The sequence below is a fragment of the Balaenoptera borealis genome (assembly GCF_965194805.1).
Source record: "Balaenoptera borealis genome assembly, chromosome: 1".
Taxonomy (NCBI): domain Eukaryota; kingdom Metazoa; phylum Chordata; class Mammalia; order Artiodactyla; family Balaenopteridae; genus Balaenoptera; species Balaenoptera borealis.
The window spans coordinates 138,641,325-138,667,561 of NC_138860.1; the positions used below are offsets into that span (position 1 = coordinate 138,641,325).

At 34.3% G+C, this 26,237-nt stretch overlaps 1 protein-coding gene across 6 annotated transcripts in view; it reads right to left on the reverse strand.

Annotated features, from left to right (window-relative positions):
• The window catches only part of RAVER2 (ribonucleoprotein, PTB binding 2), a 144,593-nt gene that overhangs the window by 39,376 nt on the left and 78,980 nt on the right, over positions 1-26,237 (reverse strand). For 3 of the 6 annotated variants that reach the window (XM_082357260.1, XM_082357255.1, XM_082357259.1), the window contains 6 exons: positions 24,036-24,162; positions 13,912-13,997; positions 12,117-12,221; positions 11,847-11,958; positions 9,647-9,915; positions 347-458 (listed from right to left, as the gene is read on the reverse strand). In XM_082357260.1, coding sequence (XP_082213386.1) covers positions 347-458; positions 9,647-9,915; positions 11,847-11,958; positions 12,117-12,221; positions 13,912-13,997; positions 24,036-24,162 — 811 coding nt within the window. The remainder of the gene's footprint in view (positions 1-346; positions 459-9,646; positions 9,916-11,846; positions 11,959-12,116; positions 12,222-13,911; positions 13,998-24,035; positions 24,163-26,237) is intronic. The other 3 variants (XM_082357256.1, XM_082357258.1, XM_082357257.1) reach the window with 3 other exon arrangements.

The window sequence follows — 26,237 nt, forward strand, 5'->3', positions numbered from 1 at the left end:
TAAACTTCATATTTTAGAAATATGATTCTATATATATTGTAAAGAATTATAGTATTGCCAAATAATTCCTTAATCCAATTATTTTCAATCATGATTCCATAATAATTCAATAAATTGATTATATGCTTAATAACATATTATAAAAGATGTTTTCCTTAAATAAAATAGAATGTATTTTAAAAGCTTTAATTTAGTTATTCTTTCAATTTATGGACTAGGGTCATAACTTGGGCTTTAATTGGTTAATAGGCATTATTTGCTTCCATTAAGTTAAAAATTAAAGTAAAACTCATTACGAAAATTATTCAATAAAACTCCAAAATACTAATACTGAGCTCTTACTTACATGATAAGCACACACTGGGCAACACACTCGCTAAGTTCAAGTATGGATTTTTACTGAGCCGAATTTCTTTCGGTGGTTCTCCCAAGAGTGAAGTCTGATTCTTAGAGGCAGCCTATTTATCAAAAACAAGAGAGTGGGTGCTTAATAAGAGGTACAAGAAAATAAAAATGCAGGAAGAGTAGAGAAATACTTTTTCTTCAATAAATCTGGTCTAGTATGATAAAAATTTGTGAAACCTAATGTTTGAAGCTATAAATTTGTGAAATATTTCTGGATACTGATTAAAATGATCACATTTCACCTGCTACTATTTTTCCAATTAGTTTTAAAAAGCTATTCTAGAACCACAGAACTTTAGAACTGAAAGAGAACTAAAGGCCGTCTTGTACAACCTTCTCATTTGAACCAGGAGAGAATTCATGTTCACGAGAAGAAACAAATCCCAAACCTTATTTTCAGAAATACTATCATCAACATTTACTTATTAAGATATTTACTTAATATTTGGCCACAGCCACATGACAAAGGCAAAGCTTATTTATCTCTGGTATTAAAAATAATACCAAATAAAACGAATGGATTTAATAAAATCCTATTCAACATTTAGATAATAACCCTAGAAATTCATATTTATTGAAAATATATGATATCAGTATATATATATTTAAAATAAACTTATTTATTTATTTATTTTTGGCTGCATTCGGTCTTCGTTGCTGCGTGCAGGCTTTCTCTAGTTGTGGTGAGCTGGGGCTACTCTTAGTTGTGGTGCACGGGCTTCTCATTGCAGTGGCTGCTCTAGTTGCGGAGCACGGGCTCTACGGCACACAGGCTTCAGTAGTTGTGGCTCGCAGGCTCAGTAGTTGTGGCACACTGGCTTAGTTGCTCCATGGCATGTGGGATCTCCCCGGACCAGGGCTCGAACCCATGTCTCCTGCACTGGCAGGCAGATTCTTAACCACTGCACCACCAGGGAAGTCCCGATATCAGTATATTTTTATATAACTAGGTGTAAGGGTTCTAGTATTTCTTTAACAGAAAAATAAGGAGACAAAATCATGGGCTGATTCCTCAGTATATTTCATATTATTCTGCCAGAATTTTTACTTTTCTAGGATGGTAAAGATTTTAAAATAAGACACAATTCAGGTTGGTTAATGCTAGCAGCTATGTTTTCTTTTAAATTAACTTTTATTTTGTTCCCTGAACAGAATGAAGAAAGCATAATCTCAAGAGCTTCTTTCTATATTTGAGAGCCAAAGCTCCTTACATTTGTTCCTTATCTGGCCAATATTATTGTATTTAGACAGAGGAAGCTGTCTTGTACATCTTCATAAGCCCCCCAAAAGTCCACATTTGCTTGTGATATGTAAATCACAGATGAAGATGTATTCATTCATTCATATGTGTATACTGAATACTTACTATGCTCTAGGCACTGTGGTAAGCATTGGTAATACTAAAATGAGTAAGACAGGAGTACTATCCTTAAGAAATTCAGTCTAGTAGATAAGATAGTTCAAGAGAAGTCTAAGATGGAACCATAAGGTTACAAATGGGAGCTAAAACCATTAGATATATGCCAAAGGAAAGCATATAGCATGAGAAGGGACAGAACCCTAGAGAAAATCCCATGATTGAGTAAAGGAGAGGTAGCCAGCAAAGAAGTTTCTGATTTTGTTTCTAAAGTACTCAAATTGCTAAAGTAATCAGATTATATCCATAGCAGGGATTCTCAGCTCTAGCTATGCATGAGAATCACTTTAAAAACTCAAAAATTAAATAAATAAATAAATACAGAGTCTCTCAACAAAGAAAAGCCATGGACCAAATGGCTTCACTGGAGAATTCTACCAAGTTCTACAAGGAATTAACATCAACCCTTCTCAAACTCTTCCACAAAATTAAAGAAGAGAGAACGCCTCCTAACTCATTCTATGAGACCAGTATTACACTGGCACCAAAGCCAGAAAGACACTATAAGAAAACTACAAAACAATATCCCTTATGAATATTGATGCAAAAATCATCAAAAAAATACTAGCAAACCAAATTTGGCACATTATTAAAAGGATTATACACCATAACCAAGTGGTATTTCTTCCTAGAATGCAAGAATGACTCAACATACAAAAATCATTCAATGTAATATACCCCACTAACAGATTGAAGGAAGAAATGCATGATCATCTCAATTAATGCAAAAAAAGCATTTGACAAAATTCAACACACTTTCATGATTAAAATTAAACACTTTCAACAAACAATTAATAGAAGGAAACTACCCTAACATAACAAAAAGCCAACATTATACTCAATGGTGATCTTCTTCTAAGATCAAGAAAAAGACAAATATACCTGCTTTCACAACATCTGTTCAATATAGTATTGGAAGTTCTAGCCAGAGCAATTAGGCAGGAAAAAGAAAAATAAAAAGCTTTCAAACTGAAAAGGAGGAAGTAAAATTAGTTCTCTTTGCAGGTGACATGAAAATCCTAAAGATTACATACACACACACGCACAAAATGTTAGAACTAATAAAAGAATTTAGCAACGTCACAGGACATAAAATCAACATGCAAAAATCAGTTGTGTTTCTATACACTAATAATGAACAATCCAAAAGGAAAATTTTTTTAAATTTCCACTTACAATAGCATCAAAAAGAATAAAGTAATTAGGAATTAACTGAACCAAGGAGGAGAAATACTTGTACACTTAAACCTACAAAACATTGCTGAAAGAAAGTAAAGACATAAATAAATGAAAAGACATTCCATGTTCATGTATTGGAAGATTTAATATTGTTAAAATGTCAATACTAACCAAAGTGATCTACAAATTCAATATAATCCCTATCAAAATTCTAACTTTTTTGGGCAGAAATAGAAAACTCCATCCTAAAATAGATATGACACATCAAGGAACCCCAAACAGTCAAAACAATATTGAAAAAGATGAACAATAATGGAAGGCTCATACTTTCTAATTTTCAAGCTTACTACACAGCTACAGTAGTCTCAACAGTATGGTACTAGCATAAAGACAAACATAAAGACCAACAGAATAGGATAGAGAGCCCAGAAACAAATTATTGCATATATAGTTAAATGATTTTCAGTAAGTGTCAAAACTGTACAATGGGGATAGGCAGTCTTTTCAACAAAAATGTTTGTAATTCTGGACATCCACGTAAAAGAATGAAGTGGATCCTTACCTAACACCATATATAAAAATGAACTCAAAATGGATCAAAGTCTTAATTGTAAGAGCTAAAACTATAAAAGTCTTAAAAGAAAAGCTCAGGTGAAAAGCTTCATAACATTGGATTTGGCAATCATTTCTTAGAGATGACATCAAAAACAGAAGCAAAAAAAAAAAAAAAAGATCATATGTAGGGCCACAAAACAAGTCTTAACAAATTTAAGAGTACTGAAATCATATCAAGGATTGTTCTGACTATAATGGTATGAAACCAGGAATCAATACTACAAGGAATATTGGAAAATTCACAGATATGTAGAAATTAAATAACACACTCTTGAACAACAAAGAAGTCAAAGAAGAAATCAAAAGAGACATCAGAAAGTATCTTGAGACGAATGAAAATGGAAACACAACATACCAAAACTTATGGGCTGCAGAAAAAGCAGCTTAAAAGGGAAGTTTATAGCAATAAATGTCTACATGAAGAAAAAAGAAAGATCTCAAAGAAACAATCTGACTTTACACCTCAAGTTACTAGCAAAAGAAGGACAAACCAAGCCCAAAATTAGCAGAAGAAAGGAAATAATAAAGATTAGAGCAGAAATAAACGAAATAGCACTAAAAACACAGATCAGTGAAATTAAGTGTTAGGTGTTTTGAAAAGATAAACAAAATAGACAAATTTAGCTACAATAACCAAGAGAAAAAGAGAAGACTCAAGTAAATACAATTGACCCCTGAACAACAAGAGTTTGAACTGTGCAGGTTCACTTATATGTGGATTTTTAAAAATAAACATAGCATGTGTATTTTCTTTTTACATATCTTTGAATTAACTAAGTGTGGGGAAAAGTTTGTGTTCAATTAGTGATCACAATATGTGTAATCAAAAAGGGTACTGATTCTATCCAAACTGTTTCAGCTTCCTGTCCTTGAGTGAGTCATTTATCAATGCCTTTGTTTTTGAGGCAGAGATATCAGTACACGGATTTTTGACTGCTCGGCAGGTCAGTGCCCCTAACCCCTTTGTTGTTTAAGGGTCAACTGCAGTTATAAATGGAAGAGGAGACATTACAACTACAGATACCATAGGAATACAAAGAATCATAAGTGATTATTATCAACAAATATATGCCAACAAATTGGGTAACCTATGAAAAAATGGATAAATTGCTAGAAACGTACAAACTACCAAGACTGAATCAAGAAGAAATAGAAAATATGAATGGACCAATAATGAGTAAGGAGTAATCAAATACCTGACAACAATGAAAAGCCCAGGACCAGGTGGTTTCACTGCTGAATTCTCCCAAACATTTAAAGAAGAATTAACACTAATCCTTCTGAAACTCTTCCCAAAAATTGAAGAAGGAATACCTCCTAACCTGTTTTACGAGGCCAGCATTGCCCTCATACCAAAGCCAGACAAAAACATTACAAGAAAAGAAAACTACAGGCCAATATCCCTGATGAACACAGATTCAAAAATCCTTAACACAATACTAGCAACCCTAAATGAAATACTAGCAACCTGAATTTGACAACACATGAAAAGGATTGTACTCTGTGATCAAGTGGGATTTATCCCTGGGATGCAAGGATGGTTCAACACAGGCAAATCAATAAATGTGATACACCACATTAACAGAATAAAGGATAAAAACCATATGACTGTCTCAATAGATGCAAAAAACACCTTGGACAAAATTCAACATCATTTCATGATCAAAACTCTCAACAAATTGGGCATAGAGGAAATCTATATACCTCAACATAATAAAAGCCATATATAAAGGACATACCCATAGCTTTTCCTCTAAGATCAGGAAAAGGACAAGGATGCCCACTCTCACCGCTTTTATTCAACATAGTATTGGAAGTCCTAGCCAGAGCAATTTGGCAAGAAAAAAGAAATAAAAGGCATCTAAATCAAAAAGGAAGAAATTGAACCATCTCTGTTTGCATCTGTTGCATTTCTATATACTAACAATGAACTATTCAAAAAGAAATTAAGAAAACAATCCCAGTTATAATACCATCAAAAAGAGTAAAATACTTAGGAATAAATTTAGCCAAGGAGGTGACAGATCTGTATACTGAAAACTATATGACATTGATAAAAGAAATCGAAAATTACACAAATAACTGGAAAGATATCCTGGGTTCATGGATTAGAAGAACTAATATTGTTAAAATGTCCACACTGCCCAAAGCGATCTACAGATTCAATGTAATCCCTATCAAGATTTCAATGGCACTTTTCACAGAAATAGAACGAACAATCCTAAAATTTATGTGGAACCACAAAAGATCCTGAATAGCTAAAGCAATCTTGAGAAAAAGTTCAAAGCGGAGGCATCACACTTCCTGGTTCCAAATTATATTACAAAGCCACAGTCATCAAAACAGTATGGTACTTGCATAAAAACAGACACACTGAGCTATGAAAAGAATAGAGCCCCGAAATACAGCCATAAATATGTGGTCAACTAATATTTGAAAAGGGTGCCAAGAATACACAATGGGTAAAGGACACTCTCTTTAATAAACGGGTGTTGGGAAAACTGTATGTCCATATGGAAAAAAATGAGACTGGATCCTGATCTTACATCACACACAAATATTTACTCAAACTGGATTAAAGACTTAAATATAAGACCCGAAACCATAAAACTAGAAGAAAATATAGGGGAAAAGCTACTTGACATTGGTCTTAGCAATCATTTTTTGGATATGACACCAAAAGCATAGACAACAAAAGCAAAAATAAGCAAGTGCTAAAAAGCTAAACTAAACTAAAGAGCTTCTCTACAGCAAAGGAAACAATCAACAAAATTAAAAGGCAACTTATGGAATGGGAGAACATATTTGCAAACCATATATCTGAGAAGGGGTTAATATCCAAAATATATTTAGGAACTCATATGACTCAATAGCAAAGAAAACAAATAACCCAATTAAAAAATAGCAAAGAACCTGAATAGACATTTTTGCAAAGAAGATATACAGGTGACCAATAGACATATGAAGAGGTGTTTAACATCACTAATCATTGGGGAAATGCAAATCCAAAACCACAATGAGACACGATGTTGGTGAGGATGTGGAGAAATTGGAACCCTCGTGCTTTGCTGGTGGAAATGAAAAATGGTACAGCTGCTGTGGAAAATAGAACGGCAGTTCCTCAAAAAATAAGATATAGATGTACCATATGATTCAGCTATTCCACTTCTGGGTAAATACCCCAAAGAATTGAAAACAGGGACTCAAACAGATATTTGTACATAGCAGCATTTTTCACAAGAGCCCAAAGATGGAAACAACCCAAATGTCCATCAATGGATGAATGGATAAAGAAAATGTAGTCTAGGGACTTCCCTGGTGGCGCAGTGGTTAAGAATCCACCTGCCAATGCAGGGGACACAGGTTTGAGCCCTGGTCCGGGAAGATCCCACATGCCACAGAGCAACTAAGCCAGTGAGCCACAACTACTGAGCCCGTGTGCCACAACTACTGAAGCCCGTGCATCTAGAGCCCATGCTCCTCAACAAGAGAAGCCACTGCAATGAGAAGCCCGCACACCGCAACGAAGAGTAGCCACCACTTGCCGCAACTAGAGAAAGCCTGTGGGCAGCAACGAAGACCCAACACAGCCAAAAATAAATAAATAAATAATTTTTAAAAATGTAGTCTATAAATACAATAGAATATTATTCAGCCTTTAAAAAAAGGAAATTCCAATACATGCTATAACATGGATGACCCTTGAAGACACTATTGTGATGGAAATAAGTCAGACACAAAGGACAAAAACTGTATCATTCCACTTACTTTGGGTACCTAGAATAGTCAAATTCTAAGACAGAAAGTAAACAGTGTTTACTGGAGGCTGGGGAGAAGGGAAAATGGAGAGTTGTTGAATGGGTACAGAGCTGCAATATGGGATGATGAAAAAGTTCTGGAGATGGATAGTAGTGATAATTGCAAAACAATGTGAATGTACTTAATGCCACTGAGTTGTACACTTAAAATTCAGATCTCACCCCTATCTCTCTGAATCAGATTCTCAGGACTGAGGAAGTTAGAGTCCAACCCTCTCCATCTTTTTTTTTTTTTAAACTCCAGTGGTGATTCTGACAAAAAAGACAGAATCAAGAATCACTGGTCAACATAATATTAAAGATGCAGGTCTAAAAATCTACAGCCGAGTTTAACCAACTGTTTAACAAAGTCCAAAATCTTGCTACATACTAGGAAAACATACTTGAGGTTACCTGGTCCAAGCCCCTATTGTCAGGAAAGAAGAATCACTTCTACAACAATCTGTACAGATGTTCACCTGGGGTCTGCATAATCATTTTCAGTGATATGACATTCACATCTTTGTGAAAGTGTCAAACTTTTTCTTTGTTTGAAAACTTCAACTATTCTTTGTTATATTAAGCCTAAATCTGCTTTATTGTATGTCATACTTATTGGACTAATTCTGCCCACTAGAGAAACATAAAATACCATGTGACTAGACTAGTCTGTAAATTTTTTTTTTTTAATGTCAAATTAAATGTCAGCTGGTCAACCCTTGCCAAGTTCCATGTATCTATTTCCTTCAATTCTTCTTCACGGGACTTGTTTTCCAGGCCCTGCCCCACTTCACCTGTCTTCTTCCAGATACACTCTCATTTGCCCATTATGTGAATCACCTCAAGTCCAGTTTTTCTAAAGACCCTAGTGCTTTCAATGAATTAAAAAGTCTGTGCAAAAACATACAGACTATTGATATATGAGTTTTATTTAACGTCCCTCAATAACTTAAGCAATTAATCCTGCAGATAAATCTTTAAAATTCATTCTATGAAGAACCACCTTAGCTTCCTCAATGTATAAGTATAGGCAGTCTATCCATACCTCCTGCCATGACTAGGTGACACCAAAAGCTCTTACAAAGTCAATATTATTATTTTGACATTTGAATATAGCCAACTACAAGAACTGTTTCCTCACATGCCACTTCTAATCCAAAGGGTATTTTAGGGTACAAGTTAAAAAACTTAAATGTACTTTATTCTACCTACCAATTATAACATTTACAAATATCAGTGGTTTATAAAACAATAAAATTTTGGGTAAAAACCTCCAGAATTAAAACCAAGATTAGATTCTTTTGAACAGACCAGAGATTAATAACTGGCTTTGAAATTTTTCAGATAAAATAGAATTTATTCTACCTTTAAATATTAAAATAATACTTAATTAGCTATAGAATATACATTTTAGAAAAAAATTAGTATATTTTAAAGAACAGCATTATTATTTACTAAGAAATCCTTATAAATAATATCATTATATAATTGGATAAGTATTAATGGTACTACTACACTTTTCCAAACTACAAAATTTTGAACTTACATTCCTTTATATTTGAAAACTATGCATATCTCAAAGTTTTTAGACAAGCAAATGTTTATAGGAATAAAGAATTCATATTTAAATATTTCATAATAACAGATTTTAAAAAAATTTTATAAAAATTAAATTATTTTATTTACAGACAAACTGGCAAGTAATTAAGCAGAATCCCAAACATCATTTAGCATAACTTATCAAAGGATGGATTTTTGTTTGTTTATAATGACAGGTTTTGTTTTTTTTTTTAAGAGTCCAATATTTTCTTCTCTTTTGAGAAGTAAATGTACAGTATGAAAAAGTCTTCATGTCATTGACATATTATAGGAATTATCTAGTTTATAATCCATATTTATATACTTTAAGTATATTATCAACTTCCTTTGAAATTCAAAAATAGTTAAGATTGCTTGATACTTCATAAATTATACCACCTGTAAAATAACCAAAAATTAGATTACTCTCGAATTAGAATAATTTCATTTAAGATATAGTTTAAAAGGAATATGTATATATTCCTTTGTAGTATATACATACATGTAGTATACACATATATACTTCATGTATATACATGTATGCATTTATATGTATGTGTATGCATGCATGCACAGTCTCTCTCTCTCTCACACACACACACACACACACACACACACACACACACACACACACACACACACAGAGTTTTCTTACCCCTGAACTTATCTCCAGGCCTTTTGGCTGACTTTGTTGTTGTTTATGATGTCCCGTGAGCAAGCCTCCAGCAGTAAGGTTTGGAAAGCTCTGAAGATAAGCCTGTGACCCTGAGAAATTTCCTTCTGCCATCCCCACCAAGGCTGGCTGTTTCTCCTGAGTGTTCCCATGCCCTGGCCCAGCTTGTCCAGCAATGTGCTGACTTGGAAGGAATGGTAACATGCCCATGCCAGCTGTTATAGTTGTTTGAGTTGGAATCAAATTAGATGCTGTAGTGAACCACAAATGCAAAAAGGTTTTGGTTAGATGAGGCTTATTCACAATAGTCCTTTCGATTTTGTCAAGTTATGGGCAAAATGTGCAGAAACCTATTTTTTTTACCTATTAGAGAATAGTTAAAATACAAAAGGTGAGGTTAAAGGTTATAAATTAGCAGCCTCCTGTATGGAAAAACAAAAACCTCTAATAGTAATCATGCTTTTCCTATTTTCAACAACTTCCAGGATAATCTCAAGGATATTATATTTTTTAGTTCCAAGTTTTAATTGTACATTTTAGAAGGTGAGAGCAAAATTTATATACTTTTTGGCATTTAAGTTATATCAGTACCTTTTTTTTAATGCCCAGTCATTGTAATTTGCCTGCTTTCATATTTGAAGGGAATAATTAACTAAGCCTTCAGTTTAAAAGAAATCTCTGACACTCAAAAATTAATAAAGTTACATTAAACCCAACAATACATTTAGTCAGCCGGCTTGTACCAGCTCATAAGAGTCAACTGTGCTATCTCTTCCCAGCTCCTGAGTTCAACGTCTTTGCATGAGTAACCTGAAATCAGCCATGGTTGGACTGTTTACACACAGAAATCCACAAATGCTACAAATCAAGACGTTTTTTTAACCCAGAGAGCTGGTTTTTAAACACCAGCACACCACTGGTTTAAAAAAACATCAATATTTATGAATAGCTAAGCACCAAATGAAAGTTTAACACATTAAAGTTTTACATTGTTATTTACAGGGAATAACAAGAAATTCTGGAAGAAATAAAATTTTAATAGGAAAATTCTGAACCATTCCATTTTTTAAAACTCTATAGGCCAAAACTAAATGAAAAGAGCTAGTTTTGACAACTATTTTAATTAAATCAAAGTTATATTTTACAAATTCACTAAACAAATTTCTTAAATTATTTTTAGTACTATTTAGAGATAGATTCTCAGTTCTATCTTTTAGCAATATATTTATTTGGACACTTTGAATTTTCAGCGTTCTTAAAGCAGCAGTGCTAAAGCAAATGGCTAATTATTTAATCCAACACAAATTATAAATATCTGTATAAGCTTTCAGGCATACAATATTTAATTTTTAGGACAGACTCCATCACACCCTAAAAATGTCTGTACCTGTCTGTGTACTGGTTTAACTTTTGCCCAATTCCAATAGTCTGAATTGATTATTTGACCATTTGATTTGGTTTTATGTACAAGAGGCTAAATATGCTACCCATATTTAACTGACTTGGTTTTTTTTCTTTTTTATCACTGGTGGACTTTCTCTTTTTTTCACCCCTCAGCAAGCTCACTTCGAACAAATTTCAATTAAACTTCAAGTTGAAAGTGCCTTTCAAAATCACATAAGACATCTTGGTATACTACCATGCTATTATTCTGAAAAGAAAAATAATTGTTCTGTTTAAATTTGTTATATTTTAGAGGCACATAATACACATTTTTTTTTTTTACTACTAATTTGGAGCTCACATTTTAGAAATGATACAAATAAACAATCAAACTTTAAATTTACAATTACCAGATATTTCTTAATAAAAGCTAAGGGTTTCTTATCCAGGCAAAAGTTAAATGGATCCCTATGTAATGTGCTGTCAGCCCAGTGGGCAGCATGTCAGTCTCAAATAGATCTATGTCTTTGCCTCATGCTGCTGTGAACCTTCATCAAATATTAAAGCATATCCAACAGAGAAAGTCTTATCTTGGCATAGAAGCAAGTCCATCAATAAATAACTATCAATAGTATTCTAATATTAAAAATAGAAAAGCCAAGAGGGCTCTTGAAATTTTAAATGATTGAATAAAACTCAAATCTGACCTTCCTGTAAATAAAAGTAGAATACAGGTACACTATCTTTAAATCTCAAATCTGACTGTTTACTGACATCTCAGCAAATACACATCATTTACTTTTATGTGCTTCTCCAAGATGGCCCAACTCTGTTTTCAATGGAAGCGGTGACCCTATCCCTACTGCAGCTTGAAGTACCATAGCTGGGGGTTCTCCAAGTAAGCCTGGTTTCTGCAAAAGAAGAGAAGAAAAGACTTTTGCTCATGGCAGCAAGACATAACCTAATAAAAAAGCTACACATGTGAAAATTCATTAACAATCTGACCAACAGCATGATTATAGAAAAGGAATGAACTCTTTTCAAATGAAAAAAATAATTCCATACTTACATTATTAGTATGAATATTCTCAAACTTCATTAATTGTTGCTGTGCCAGTGGTACATGAGAAAGATTCTGAAGAAATAAATTAGAAGTATTACCCATAAGTGAGCTCTGTGAAAATGATAAAACATTAAGTAAGCTTAATTTTGAAGAGCTACTTGTTGTGTAATTCATTTTAAAGTTCAATTCCTGAGTTGATCTGAGCAAAAGCAACAGCTTCTTAATATTCTACTTTCTAATTACGGGCAACACTAATTAATTCTTTCAATAATACACAAGATGTGACCATACAGTCATGAAACTAATTCCATATCCCTTCCTTCTTTTCTTTCATCCTTCCTCCCCTCCCCTCACCCCTTTCTGGCTTTGATGTCAGTATCATTCAATCATTTATTTATTCATTTAATCATTCAACAAAGATTTATTGAGCACTTCTATGTGCCAGGTACTGTGCTACAGTATGATCTGCCCTTATGGATCTTATAGTCCCCTGAGGAGGGGAGACATTAATTAATTATAAAAACATACAATTAAAAATGGCAATGAGTGTATGAAGGAAAAATACAAGGAGCTATGGGAACAAACAGTGGTGGAACTTGATTTAGATGGGTAAATTCAAGGAAGGTTTCCCTGAGGAACTAACTCTTGCACAGAGATCTGAAGGCTGTGGAGAAATAACTAGGTGAAGTCTGGGGGAACAAGGTGGTGCTGCGGTGGGAAGTATTCCAGGCAGAAGGAACAGCAGGAGCAAAGACATAGGGAGAAGAGAAGAAAGCCCTTCAAGGACCAAAAGCAGTTCACCAGAGCTGGGACAGTGATACCTAAGGCATATGAGAGGCAGGAAAGGCCAGCTTAGACAGGCCTCAAGGCAAAATTAAGCAGTTGGTCTTTATTTTAAAGCAAAGGGAATATTGTCAATACTCTGGTCTCCCCTCCCATATCACTTCAAACCTTATTGTAATTAACTGTTTAATGCTTGTTTTCTCTATTTGTTGAAATTCTATAAGGATAAGGACTGTGAATATTCTGTTCAATGCTGTAGCCTCAATGACTAGCAGAGTGTCTAGTACATGTTAGATTTTCAATAAAATATGTTGAGTAAATGAATGAACCATGTACAGGTCATATGCTAGATTCTAAGAATGAAAAATAAACAAACAATAAGCCTTTTCCTTAAAAAGCTGCGTTTAGGAACAGACATTCATTCATTCAACCTATAACAACCCATTTATTATGTGTTAGGTTTGATTTGTAATTAGGCTTCTATATAGATGTAGCCTTAAACAGTACCTGAAATTAGTAGGTAATATTTATCTCTAATCTTACGGATATTTATGTACACAAACATAGTTTAAAATACTTATCTGAAAAAGGTAAGAAAAAAATTTTTTACTCTCATAAATATATAAATTATTTCTATAACATTGATTAAATTTTAAGAATTAAGAGTTATTGTTCATTAATTTTTCTTTCTATAAATACTTTTTTGAGTTAAGACCACATAAGACTTGTTTTGAGCTACTGAGTTATTTCTAGAAAAATATACCACAAAATATACCTCTTCCCTTCTTAATGCCCTACAAATAGGAATCAATAAATATATAAACTATGATGCTTTGATTACCTTAATTTGATCTGATTTCCTTATTAAGTTCTGTTTTTATGTAGGTACACTTACTACTAAGAATTTCATTTAAAAACAAAATACTCATTTAACTCCTTGAGAACTTTAAGTGTAAAGAACAAACAAAATATTCACTCCAAATTTTTGATGCTTCAGTACTCGATGCTATTTATATACCTGATGTGCTTTATTCAAATGTAAAAATGCAGGGGACATGGATGGATTCATCAGATGTGGCAAGCTGTGAGGTGTTCCAAGAACTGCTTTAAGAAAATAAAAGTAAAAATTTAACTTTATGATATATATGGAATTAAAAAAATAAATAAAACAAACTCCAAAAAGGGTAAATGAATATTTCTTTAAACTTTTAACGTATTTAGTGGAAGTTCAATGATATACTGACCTTGTCATTGTACAAGAAGTGACAGGCTCCTCTCCTTGTGATTCAACTCTAGAATTTGATTTAAAATTCCAACACCTTCTGTCTCAATGGTAAAACACCAAACCTAGCCTTTCTCTTCTCTGGCACTTAGTGCAAGAAAACTAATTCCACCTTTTAATAAGTATAATACTAATTGAACCCATGTTATTTGCTCAGTATTTTTGTTAGGTTTTTTTGGGTATTCTGGCAGTGGATCAGGTGGGAGGGGAAGGACAATATACAATCCTTGTCGTTAAAGCTTATAATCCAATTGAGAAGAGAATATGTACATTTAAAAATATTTCATAAAAAAACCTAAAGAAAGAACAATATTGTACATAGTTGATAAAAGGAATAAATGATAACCATACTCTTTATCAAGTTTGTCTAAGAGTACAAATACCAGAGTACATATCAGAAGAGATATTTTAAGAACAGACAATATACAGACAAAAAGAACCATGAGATAGAAAATATATGAAGCAATTCATCTAATTATTAGATGTAAATTGTCATAATATACAGCTAATTAGAATCATAGAAGGTCAGGCTTAGAAAGTACTTCAAAAAGCACGTAATCCAATGATCAAACATATTTAAAATTTATACATAACACTGCTACAAGTTCATTCATGCTTTAAAAACTTTGCTTCAAATTTTTGTTACTTGTGAAGGCAATCCATTACATCTTTGGAAAACTGACCATTAGAAAGCACTTTCTTTAGAATGAACCAGTTTCAATGATAGGTAATGGGAAGATTAGATCATTAGGATAAGTTGCTTATAAAGGAAAATACTGTTTATTAGGAAAGAGGGGTAAAGATCACCATTTCATAATGATTAAGGGGTCAATTCATCAATTAGGATGCAACAATCTTAAATGTCTGTGGACCAAATAACAAAGCTTCAAAATATATGAAGCAAAAATTTCTAGAACTGAAAGGAAAAGTAGACAAATCTACAATTATGGTTAGAGATTTCAATATCACTTCCTCTCATTTTTCAGACAGTCACTGTATTTTGTTATAAAACATTAAAATATTTTTTCACAGCTTTTAGTGAATATAGTATTTCCCAGTTTAAAACAACAACCACCAGAATTAAAACATTCTGAAAATGTCCACAGTCTCACATCTAACTGCCCTTACCCTTAGATCTTGGCTAGGTCTCCCATTGAGCCTCTTGCTCCCCTCAATAATTGATAGCATAAGATGACTGAAAACCAGTAAGGATATAGGAGACCTGAACAACACTATCAACCTAAAATTTATATACAAAGGATTATAAAGCTGAGACGAAGTGACAGAGTGGCATGGACTTATATATACTACCAAATGTAAAATAGATAGCTAGTGGGAAGCAGCCGCACAGCACAGGGAGATCAGCTTGGTGCTTTGTGACCACCTAGAGGGGTGGGATGGGGGGGTGGGAGGGAGACACAAGAGGGAGGGGATATGGGGATGTATGTATATGTATAGCTGATTCACTTTGTTATAAAGCAGAAACTAACACACCTTTGTAAAGCGATTATACTCCAGTAAAGATGTTAAAAAAAAAAACTGATTTGCAAGGCAGAAATAGAGACACAGACGTAGAGAACAAACGTATGGACACCAAGGGGGGAAAGCGGGGCAGTGGGGGTAGTGGAGGTGGTGGTGAGATGAATTGGGAGATTGGGATTGGCATATATACACTAATATGTATAAAACAGATAACTTGTAACAACCTGCTGTATAAGAAAATAGTCTTAAAAAAAAAAAGAAAAGAAAACTGATGTTCATGGTCAAAAAAAAAAAGGATTATAGTAAGTAATGACCAGGTGTGGCTTACCGTAGGAGTGAAAGATTGGTTTAACATTCAAAAATCAATCAATATAATTCATCATGATAACAGACCAGAAATTAAAAAGCCACATTGATGATATCAATAAATGGAGAAAAGCATTATATACATCCCAGCAATTATCATGATAAAATATCTCAGCAATATAATGAATGGGAAGTAACATTAGTAACTAAGTAACCTTAGTTGTTTTTTTTTTTTCTTTTTTCCTTTGTGGGATATTCGAAAGTTTAAAACGTATGAGTCCTAACTTTGGTGGCATCTCAGCTAAAAGAAGAAAAATTTCCCAGCTTGAAAAAGGAAATCTGTGAATAAAAAACTATAGGTAACATAATGCTTAATAATAAAAGAATGAATGCTTTCTCTGTAAGATCAGGAACAGGGCAAGGATGTCCACTCTCATCAGTTCAATGCACAAATTTTTCAGGAATTTCTATCAACTGCAATAAAGCAAGAAAAAAAATAAAAGGTATACATATTGTAAAGGAAGAAGTAAAACTGTGTTTATTTGTAGATGACATGATTGTCTATACAGAAAACCCTAAGGGCAATACCTACTACTGATAGAAATAGAAAGCAAGACTGCAATACAAGATAAATAGACAAAATCAATTGTACTTGTATATGCTAGCAACAAGCAATAGGAAACTGAAATTTAAAAAGTAATACTATTTAAAATAGTATCAAGAATATATAAAGAACTCAGCAACAAAAAGACACACAACCCTGTTTAAAAATGGGCAAAGAACTTGATTAAGCATTTCTCCAAAAGAAGACATAAAAATAGACAACAAGCACAAGAAAAGATGCTCAACATAATTAGTCATTAGGGAAATTCAAATCAAAACCATGATGAGTTGCCAGTTGATTCCTATTTGGATGGCTAAAATAATAATAATAATTTTTAAAACCCAGAAAGTAACAAGAGTCTGTAAAGTTATGGAGAAATTGGAACCCTCATACATTGCTTTGGGAATGTAAAATGGTGCAGCCACTGTGGAAAACAGCTTGGCAGTTCCTTAACAAGTTAAACATAGAATAACCATATGACCCACCAATTCTAGTTCTAGGAATATAACTCCAAAAGAACTGAAAACAAATGTTAAAATGCTTGTACATGAATATTCATAGCAACACTCTTCACAACAGTCGAAAAGTGAAAACAACTCAAATGTCCATCAATGCTATGTGCATACAATGGAATATTATTCAGCCACAAAAAGGAATGACGTACTGATACATATTACAGTACTCAAAAACATCATGCTAAGTGAAAGAAGCCAGACACCAAAAGTCACATAGCGACTTCTGTTTATATGAAACACCCAGAATAAGCAAAAGTGTAAAGATAGAAAGCAGATTGGTTGTTGCCAGGGCCTGGACAGAGGAGGAAATGGGAAGTAACTGTTTCATGGGTCCAGATTTTATTTTGAGGTAATGAAAATGTTTGAAAGTAGGCAGAGTTGGTGATTACACAACATTGTGAATGTACCAAATGCCACTGAATTACTGACTCTGAATTCTGCCTCAGAAAATTACTGCAATAAAAAAATAGTATCAAGGAACATGAAATGCTATGGATAAATCTGCAAAAATATGTGTAAGATTTATACCCTGAAAACTACAAAATACTGCTGAGAGAAATTAAAGAAGACCTAAATAAATGGAGAGATATACCGCACTTATGGCAAATTGCTGTCAATTCTGCACAGATTAGCATACAGATTCAACACAATTCCAATCAAATTTCCAGAAGACGTTTTTCATAGAAATTGACAGCTGATTCTAAAATTTATATGCAAATACAAAGGACCTAGGATAGGCAAAACAAAGAGAAAAAGAACAGAGTTGAAGGACTTTCACTAACTGATTTCAGGACTTATTATAAAACTGTATATAATCAAGACAATGTAGTATTGATATAAAGACAGACATTTAGATCAATGGAATAGAAACAGAGATAGAGCCATATATATATGGTCAATTGATTTTTGAAAAAAGTGTCAAGAAATTCAATGAAAAAGGATAATCTTTTTTAACAAATGATGCTGGAACAACTGTAAAAAAAAAATTAACCTGGACCTTTACCTCATATCATAAACAACAATTAACTTGAAATCATTCATCAACCTAAATTTAAGAGGTAAAATTATAAAACTTCTTGAAGAGAAAACATATAAGAACATCTTGGCAAAGATTTCTTAGATATGACACAAGAAGTATGAATTATAAAACAAAAAATAATAAACTGGACATAAAGTATTTAACCAATAAACTGGTCAAAATAAAAAATTTTGCTCTTCAAAAGATATTGTTAAGAAAATAAAAGGACAACCTACAGAGTGGGTGCAAACCCATATATCCAATAAAGGACTTGTATCTAGGATAAAAAATCCTATCAACTTAATAGGAAGATAAACAACCTAATTTTAAAATGTACAAAATATCTTAAAAGATATATTAACAAAGAAGGTAAAAAGATGTCAAATTAGTACATTAAAAGCTGTTCAAAATCATTTGTCAAAAGGGATATTCAAATTAAAACCACAATGAGATAGCACTATAAACCAAATAGAAAGACTAAAATTAAAGGATCAACATATCAAATGTTGGTGAGGATACTGAACGAACTAGAGCCCTGGACACTGATGGTGTGAATGTAAAATGGTTCAACCACATAGAAAACAATTGGAAGAGTGTCTTACAATGTAAACATACACCTACCATATGACCCAGCCATTCCACAACTATGTCTTTATCCAAGAGAAATGAAAGCATAAGTCTACATAAAGATTAGAAGCAAATGTTCACAGCAATTTTATCTGTAATGACCCCAAACAGGAAATAACCTAATGTTCAACAAATCAATGAAAATGGAAATTGTAGAATGGAATACTACTCAGCATTAAAAACGGAACAAAACTATTGGTACATGCAGCAACATGGATGAATCTCAAAATAATAAGCCGAGGGCAAGAAGCCGTACGGTACATACTGTGTGACTCCATTTATATAAATTTCTAGAAAATACAAACTATAGTGACAGAAAGCAAATCAGTAGTTTCCTGGGGATGGGGGGAGGGGTTACAATGAGGCAAAAGGAAAGTTTTGAGAGTAATGAATATGTTCATTATTTGGATTATGGCGAGAGTTTCATGGGTTATACATATGTTAAAGCTTACCAATTTGTACAATTTAAATATGTGCAGATGAATGTGCCTCAGTTATACCTCAAGAAAGCTGTTAAAAATACAATTTAGATTCTAAGTAATTATATACTAGTTAAACTTTAAGACAGACACACACACAAGGACAGAGAGAGAGAAATCTACAATATTTACACTATACTGTATTTTTTTAAGGTAGTTAGAAGGTCTGGATTGAAGAGAAAAGATCAGTACGGTTCAAGAAACATAAAGTAGGTACAGGAGGAAAATCGACCTGACGGTCGAGCACACATTAGATCACAAAAAAAGAAGGCAGACCAGAAAGTAGTTAAAAGTTTACAGACTAGATCATATATAACAAGGTATGTATAAGTTGTGCAACAGAGAGGTTAAGGAAGGAGTTTAATCAGTAAACAATATTTAAGTACTTTTCACTATAAATAGCAGTTCTGTCCTAGGTGCCTGAGATGAACAAAACAGATAAATCTTTGCCATTATGGAGCCTCCTCTAGTCTAGTGGAAGAGAAGGCAATAAACAAGCAGATATGTGTCAGTTACTTGAAAAAATGATACAGTGAGAAAGAAGTTTGGGCAAGGGTTTAAATACAAATATATCATACAGGCATACTTCAGGTTTGGTTCCAGGCCACTCCAATAAAGTGATTATCGCAATAAAGCAAGTCACACAATTTTTTTGGTTTCCTGGTGCATATAAAAGTTATGTTTATGCTATACGGTAGTTTATTAAGTGTGCAATAGCATTATGTCTAAAAAACAATGTATATACCTCAATTTAAAATTCTAAAAATGCTAACCATCATCTGACAAAAGCAGTGTTGCCACAAACCTTCAATTTGTAAAAAAACATAGCATCTGTGAAGCACAGTAAAATATGGCACACTTGTGTGTATATATATCATATAATATAAACAAATTACAGAGAATTATGATCCTTTGTAATTATTTTAGTTTGTTCAGAGCCCTCTGTGAAGAGCTCAGGATATAGTAAGGGATATAGTTAAGATATAGTAAAAAAACATAGTAAAGGAAAAACGAATGAAATTTATTGATTAACAAGATAGCTTGTCTTTCCTGAACACCAAGAAACTTTCCATACACTCTCTCTTTGCATGTGTTCAAGTAAGGTATTTAACCCTCTTCCCTGGACATTCCAAACAAAGAAAAAGCTATCAGTGTAATAATGAAACATCTTTCTTAAAATTGTAAAAGTAGCACTAAAATAAAAAAGCCTAATCTCATATGGTCATACACCAACCTGAGTAGAAAAGCAGAGTGGAGAATACATATCTTAGATGAAAACATGAGACAAAAATAATTTGGGGGAGAAGTTACTAAAGATAGTCCAGGTGTGAACTATACTTTCTAAGAGACCCAAGAGTGTAATATACTTCTTTAAACTCTGATACAATCTTGGACTGCATTAATAGAAATATAATGATCATAGGAGGGAAATCCCACTGCATTCTGTGCTGATTAGAACCCATCTGTAGGATAAATTCATGTCTGTGTACACCATATTTCAGGGGAACCCAGACAACCTAGGTATCTCTACAAGAGGACAACTTGGTGGGGGCGGGGTGCTCTAGAGAGCATATCCTATGACATGTTATGTAAAGTCAAATACAGAGCTATAGTTTACAAAGAGAACAGAAGAGGTGTATAAAGAGAACCATACTCAATATTTTGTCAAAACACATAAGGGAAAAGAATCTGAAAAAGAAAATATATATATATATGAATCACTTTGCTGTACACCTGAAACTAACACATTGTAAATCAATTATACTTCAATTAAAAAAATAAAATAAATACAATTGTTAAAAAAGAGAACTGTTATTTATATTTACTTTCATCTTAAAATATAAAAATATTAAGCTTTATCATTTCTTAATATATGGATTGACAAAGGTGCATTCATGTAATTGACATATAAGTGATACATATACTGTATATATCGGGGCTCTACTAAAAATACACTTTACTGATAGAGTTCCATAGTCAAAAAATAAATAAATAAAATGAGACCACTGGTCTGGAGAACAGAAGACAAAGAAAATCAAAGATGACTAAGGTTTCATGATAGCTGTCTTCAACATTAGAAGGCTTTTCTTATGGAAGAAGGAATAGATTTATTCTGTGTTTCCTCATAGGAAGAACTAGAATAAGTGGCTAAAAGTCATAGAAATCACCATCTAATATAAGGGAAAAATCTAGTAATTAAATTTGTCAAACCAGGGAATAGCAGCTTTGGAAAATAATGAGCTGCTCTATGCTTTGAGTAGTCAAGACATACAAAGGATACCTCGATACCATTAAAACTGTAGAAGGGGTATCTGATTGCATAGTAGGCTGGGCTGGACACCTCTAAAGCTACTTCTTACACAGAGATAATTGATGATTATATGAAGTACTTAATATGAACATTGTTGGTATAATAAAGAATTTAACTGGTCTTTGTCTTTGGTTCCTGGAAGGAAAACTCTAAATCCTTGGAATTTCCCCAGTGATAGGAGTGTCTTTGTTATGCTAATGAGGTGACTCAGTGTGGGCCCCTAGATGGCTTCAGGATGGGGGCTGGTCATACCAGAAAGACCTACCATGTGATTAGAGGACTGGGGCTTTGAGCCATATGATATCAGCCTAACCTCCTGACTTCCAGGGAGAGGAGGGGGACTGGAGATAGAGTTCAATAACATGGCCAGTCATGCCTACATAGCAAAACCCCAATAAAAACTCTAGACACTGAAGTTAGTGCAGTAGGGAGTTCTGGCTAATTAATACACATGTGTGCTGTAAGGCAGATGTGCTCTGATTCCATGGGGAAAGAGCATAAAAGCTCTGCAGTCAGGACCTTCCGGTTTGGAAGCCCTAAGTCTCTTGATTAAGCTATTTCTGAATTACATCTTTTATAACAAAACTGTAATCATAAGTACAGTAAGTTCCCTACATACGAACCTTCAAGATGCAAACTTTTAAAGATGCAGACGTGTGTTCACATGTCCAATCACGTAAATTAGTTTACGTGCCTGGCGTACCTTGTCACGTGTGTGCATCCTCTACAAGTGGTTGTGCTTTTGTGTACTTTACTGTACAGTATTGTATAGAGTACAGTAGTACAGTATCTTTATTTCAAGCCCAGGATGTCCAGAAGCAAGCGTAAAAGCAGCGGTGACATAGCTGGTACTGCTAAGAAGTGCCAGGAATTGGAGGCCCAGAGAAAGGATGAAGAGAGGCAAGAGGAAGAAGAAGTAACTAAAGAACCGAAGAGATTCACGACGCAGGAAATGGCAAGGGAATTTTCTTTATTTGAGGATGCACTGTTAGTTTTGAGGCACAGGACCGGAACGTAGAATGGTACACAAAGGTTGCAGCAGCCGTTCAGAGTGCAATCCAGTGCTACTGTGTCATCTATGATAAGAAAAGAAGGCCTATTACCCAGACATCACTGGATCATTTTTTCAAGAGGGTAGGTAGAACTGAATCCAGCAAGGAACCAGAACCTGTGCCGTCAACGTCAGGCCTGAGTGAAATTGCAGCTTGCCCTCCGTCTCCTATTGCTGATGATCCTTCAGCTCTACCATCTCTCACCTCCTCTCCCTCCTCCAGTCAGTAACTCTTCTTGCCTGTTCACTGGATGCCAGACCCTGTATGCCGGCTGTTGTACTGTACTACTGTACTTTTCAAGGTACTGTACTGTAAGATTTAAAATGTTTTATTTTTGTTTGTTTTTTACGTATTATTTGTGTGAAAAGCATTATAAACCTATTAGAGTACAGTACTATATAGCCCACTATGTTAGTTGGGTACCTAGGCTAACTTTGTTGGACTTAAAAACAAATTGGACTTACAAACGTGCTCTTGGAATGAAACTCGTTTGTATGGGGGTGGGGGACTTACTGTACAGTGCTTTCCTAAGTTCTGTGAGTCTAACAAATTATTGAACCTGAGGAGGTCACAGGAACCCCCAAATTTGAAGCGAGTTAGTCAGAAGTGTAGGTGACCAGGGGACCTCTGAAGTTGTGCCTGCTGTCTGAAGTAGAGGCAGACCTGTTGGGGACAAAGCCATTACTTGTAGGATCTGTGCTAACTCTAGTAGTTGATCGGGTAGTTGGTGCTAGAACTGAATTGCAATATACTAGTTGGTGTTAGACCGGTTGGAGCTGAAACAGAATAAGTATATTTAATCTAAACATTTGTAATCTAAAGCTTAGTATTGAATATAGGCATTCATTTCCTCATAATGATAAAACATCCATTTTGTGTATGTACAGTTGTGAATTTCAAAAGGTAAACTCTTCTCAATGAATACTAAATAGATATTTAATGTATGCCAATATTATAAAAATTTCATAATACTTAGAAAATAATGATGTTTTTCTCATTTTCTACAATTTCACAATGAAAAAGAAAGAGCAGAGAGGAAACAGACCTTTAGCACTTTCCAACAAAGTAATTCTGCCAAAAATATTATGTAGAAAAGTATCATATCCTTTGTTAATATAGGCTGTAACAATGTAGTATATTAAATATTACCTTATTAAGCCATGTGTTACCTGGTTTACAAATTCATGTCAACCAGTAACTAAACTGAAGGTTTAATATTTAATACTTATTAATAGTTAAAAAAAAAAAATTCAGGAAACCCATAAGCAGTTTGTCCCTATCAAAAACAGTCAAAACATATTTTCACCTCAGATCATTAATTAAAATAAATTATATTTTATATATTCACTGATAAATTCTAGAAAAAATAAATATTTTTGGACTAATTTAAGTGTGTTTTTCATGTAAAACAGCACAATTAACTTCATGCCAACATTCTACGTTTAATCAGCACACATGAAGTTTACCTGGTTTAACAGTTCGCCCGCAGAGCTGGGGTTGTAGAAGAACTTGTAACATGGCAGGGTTGTTTAAACTTTTCATAATTTGCACTGGATTTGGCTCTGGAAGTAAGCCCTTTTGATTACTGTGCATCTTCGATGAATACAGAAATAGAAAACATTAGAACAAGGATAAGCACAAAGATGAAACTGTAAAGGCTTTTTTCCAGAAATTCTCATTCATCTGATAAGATCTATTTTATGATAACCACAATTTGCTTTATATTATATACTTGTTGTATACATTCTACCACAATTCCTAATTATAATAAGATATTCTACCATACAACATACACTGAAATCCTCATAGAATGTTTCAGTTAAGTAGAAATTGGCTTTAAGAGGACTAATGATTTAGTCAGATAAATCTCTTCATACAAGTAGAAAGATATCAGGGGAATCTGAATTTATTAACAGCGAGGTAACTTGTTGACACAGGATGAATACTTTGATACTGTAGAAGAACCTTACTACAATGTTGATCTAAAGTTTAATAATGTGGGATGCCTTACAAAGCAACATTTTTCTTATAGCAGTCTTTATTTCATTAACTTAATCCTCTAATATGAGACAAAGATGAACTGGCCTTACATACATGTAATTGGGTAACTTCCTAAATACATGAAATTGCTCTCAGATTTTAAAAGCCAGCCTGATAGATGAGAATATTAACATAATGATGTAAAAGGAAAACTATAAACTTCCAGCCAGGAGAAAATGGAGAACCGACAAAGACAACTGGATTCCCTCTCTCATCCCAAGCTGTGACAATAAGAGGGAGAGGGTGATGGATTGAGAACCTGACACTAAACCCGTGAGAAATCCCTGGACAGACACAAGGTAGTGCCTCAAGAGTGTGAGAGAGGCTGGATCCACAGACAGGATAGCTTGGGGAAGGGCCTTTTAGCTGTGTAACTGTTTCTTCCTCCACATCACCCCCTAGGGATCATGGCTAGGAAGAAGCAGGAAAACAGCGGCATCAGTCCAGTGTCTGCCTAGGAGCAGTGAATTAACAGCAGGGTGTCGTGCAAACTCAAGAGACAGTGGGGACCATGTAACACTAGGTAGAGGCACTGAAAACTTCCTTCCCACATCCTCCAACCTTCTCTACTTCCTTCCTCCCACTGGGCAGGGTGGAAGAGTTATAACTGAGGAAGGCAGAACTTGGAAAAGAGCAGGGTTGAGAGAAGAGATTAAGAGGCTCTAAGGGGCAGGGTTGCCTGGCTGGGGTGGGAAAGGGCTGTGGTCAAGGCCAGATGGTCAAGGCAGAGGTTCTCAGCCCTAGGTTCCTGCCTGCCTTCCCTAAACCCTAGCTGAGACCAGCCTTCAGCGTTCCTCCTCCATCTCCAGCCCCTCAACCTCTAAACACTCACATACAAAGAAGCCAACCGCCATACCCCACTACCAAAGGAGATATGTGTCCACAGAACAAAATAACTAGGCATCAGGAGAATGTAGCCACAAAAACTAAAGGCAACAAACTGAAGCACCTCTAAGAGACAAAGCAGAATTAAAGGATAGGAAATAATAAGAATGTTAACTAAACGTAACAGACATGCTAAAAAAAGATAATATATTTTTATTGGTAACATGAAACAAGGACAAGCAGTTATAAAGAACAACCAATTAGAAATATGAAGTATGGGGGGCTTCCCTGGTGGCGAAGTGGTTGAGAATCTGCCTGCCAATGCAGGGGACACGGGGTCGAGCCCTGGTCTGGGAAGATCCCACATGCTGCGGAGCAACTAGGCCCGTGAGCCACAACTACTGAGCCTGCGCGTCTGGAGCTTGTGCTCCACAACAAGAGAGGCCGCGATAGTGAGAGGCTCATGCACCGTGAAGAAGAGTGGCCCCCGCTTGCCGCAACTAGAGAAAGCCCTTGCAGAGAAACGAACATCCAACACAGCCAAAAATAAATAAATTTTTAAAAATAAATAAATAAATAAAAATAAAAAATAAAGGAATTCCTTAAAAAAAAATATGAAGTATGAAAAACACAACTGTTGGAGAAAAATAATAGCAGCCATCACTTACTATATATACTTGGCATTGTTCTAAGCATGTTACACGGATTAGATCACTTAATGCCCCAAAACAACTCTATAGGGTTCGTGTTATTACCCCCATTCTATAGGTGAGGAAACTGGAGAAACTCATAAAGCATTATTC